Source organism: Oncorhynchus keta, unplaced genomic scaffold (genome assembly GCF_023373465.1).
Source record: "Oncorhynchus keta strain PuntledgeMale-10-30-2019 unplaced genomic scaffold, Oket_V2 Un_contig_17993_pilon_pilon, whole genome shotgun sequence".
Classification (NCBI taxonomy): domain Eukaryota; kingdom Metazoa; phylum Chordata; class Actinopteri; order Salmoniformes; family Salmonidae; genus Oncorhynchus; species Oncorhynchus keta.
Genome location: NW_026280687.1, coordinates 2105 through 3953, shown reverse-complemented (window position 1 = coordinate 3953; position 1849 = coordinate 2105). Strand labels below are relative to the sequence as shown.

Below are 1849 nucleotides of genomic sequence, written 5' to 3'. Positions count from 1 at the left end.
ATGGTTGTTACTGTGTCCTCTAGATGGCAGAATGGTTGTTACTGTGTCCTCTAGATGACAGAATGGTTGTTACTGTGTCCACTAGATGGCAGAATGGTTGTTACTGTGTCCTCTAGGTGGCAGAATGGTTGTTATTGTGTCCACTAGATGGCAGAATGGTTGTTACTGTGTCCACTAGATGGCAGAATGGTTGTTACTGTGTCCACTAGATGGCAGAATGGTTGTTACTGTGTCCACTAGATGGCAGAATGGTTGTTACTGTGTCCACTAGATGGCAGAATGGTTGTTACTGTGTCCTCTAGATGGCAGAATGGTTGTTACTGTGTCCTCTAGATGGCAGAATGGTTGTTACTGTGTTCAGTAGATGGCAGAATGGTTGTTACTGTGTCCACTAGATGGCAGAATGGTTGTTACTGTGTCAGTAGATTCAGTAGATTGTTTTACTGCATCAGCATGTCCAGCCCCGTCCTCTGGTTCCTTGTCTCTTAGCCCCGTCCTCTGGTTCCTTGTCTCTTAGCCCCGTCCTCTGGTTCCTTGTCTCTTAGCCCCGTCCTCTGGTTCCTTGTCTCTTAGCCCCGTCCTCTGGTTCCTTGTCTCTTAGCCCCGTCCTCTGGTTCCTTGTCTCTTAGCCCCGTCCTCTGGTTCCTTGTCTCTTAGCCCCGTCCTCTGGTTCCTTGTCTCTTAGCCCCGTCCTCTGGTTCCTTGTCTCTGAGGGCAGTTGAGGCACCAGATTGAATGCTTCTTGTACATTAATAGGTTTTATATTAGACACATCTGAACCTGTTGTTGATGGTTCCACATCTGAACCTGTTGTTGATGGTTCCACATCTGAACCTGTTGTTGATGGTTCCACATCTGAACCTGTTGTTGATGGTTCCACATCTGAACCTGTTGTTGATGGTTCCACATCTGAACCTGTTGTTGATGGTTCCACATCTGAACCTGTTGTTGATGGTTCCACATCTGAACCTGTTGTTGATGGTTCCACATCTGAACCTGTTGTTGATGGTTCCACATCTGAACCTGTTGTTGATGGTTCCACATCTGAACCTGTTGTTGATGGTTCCACATCTGAACCTGTTGTTGATGGTTCCACATCTGAACCTGTTGTTGATGGTTCCACATCTGAACCTGTTGTTGATGGTTCACATCTGAACCTGTTGATGGTTCCACATCTGAACCTGTTGTTGATGGTTCCACATCTGAACCTGTTGTTGATGGTTCCACATCTGAACCTGTTGTTGATGGTTCCACATCTGAACCTGTTGTTGATGGTTCCACATCTGAACCTGTTGTTGATGGTTCCACATCTGAACCTGTTGTTGATGGTTCCACATCTGAACCTGTTGTTGATGGTTCCACATCTGAACCTGTTGTTGATGGTTCTGTCTTCTCTGGAAGCAGCTTTCTGCGTAGATAATGGAGACAGAAACTTCTTGACTTCATCCTGATCTCATTGGTTAAATGTACTCTTGTTAACTGTCTGGTCATTGGAAGGAGTTTTCATCCTCAACACCCTAAACTTCTGGACTTTACTGATGTTCACCATCCCCTTCTCCCCCTTCTCCCTCATCTCTCCCTCTCTCCCCTCTTCTCCCTCATCTCCCCTCCCCCTCGTCTCTTCCTCTCTCCCCTCCTCTCCCTCATCTCTTCTCCCCCCTCCTCTCTCCCTTATCTCTCCCTCTCTCCCCTCCTCTCCCTCATCTCCCCTCTCTCCCCTCCTCTCTCCCTCATCCTCCCCTCTCCCCCTCCTCTCCCTCATCTCTCCCTCTCTCCCTCATCTCCCCTCTCCCCCATCTCCCCCCTCCTCTCTCCCTCATCTCCCCCTTCCTCTCTCCCTCATCTCCCC

General features: G+C 48.5%; 1 protein-coding gene across 4 annotated transcripts; it reads right to left on the bottom strand.

Moving 5' to 3' along the window:
• Positions 1-218: 218 nt before the first annotated feature.
• LOC127919976 (uncharacterized) lies at positions 219-1460 on the bottom strand. Of its 4 annotated transcripts, none has more exons than XM_052503823.1 (2): positions 1182-1460; positions 219-1131 (listed from the first exon to the last, which is right to left on the bottom strand). In XM_052503823.1, the coding sequence occupies exons 1-2, from the start codon at positions 1444-1446 to the stop codon at positions 626-628; spliced, it is 771 nt and encodes a 256-aa protein (XP_052359783.1). In that variant the 5' UTR covers positions 1447-1460; the 3' UTR covers positions 219-625. The 4 variants fall into 4 exon arrangements, with proteins under 4 accessions (XP_052359783.1, XP_052359784.1, XP_052359785.1 ...); XM_052503824.1 differs by having other exon boundaries at positions 1209-1460; XM_052503825.1 differs by having other exon boundaries at positions 1236-1460.
• Between the last annotated feature and the right edge of the window lie 389 nt (positions 1461-1849).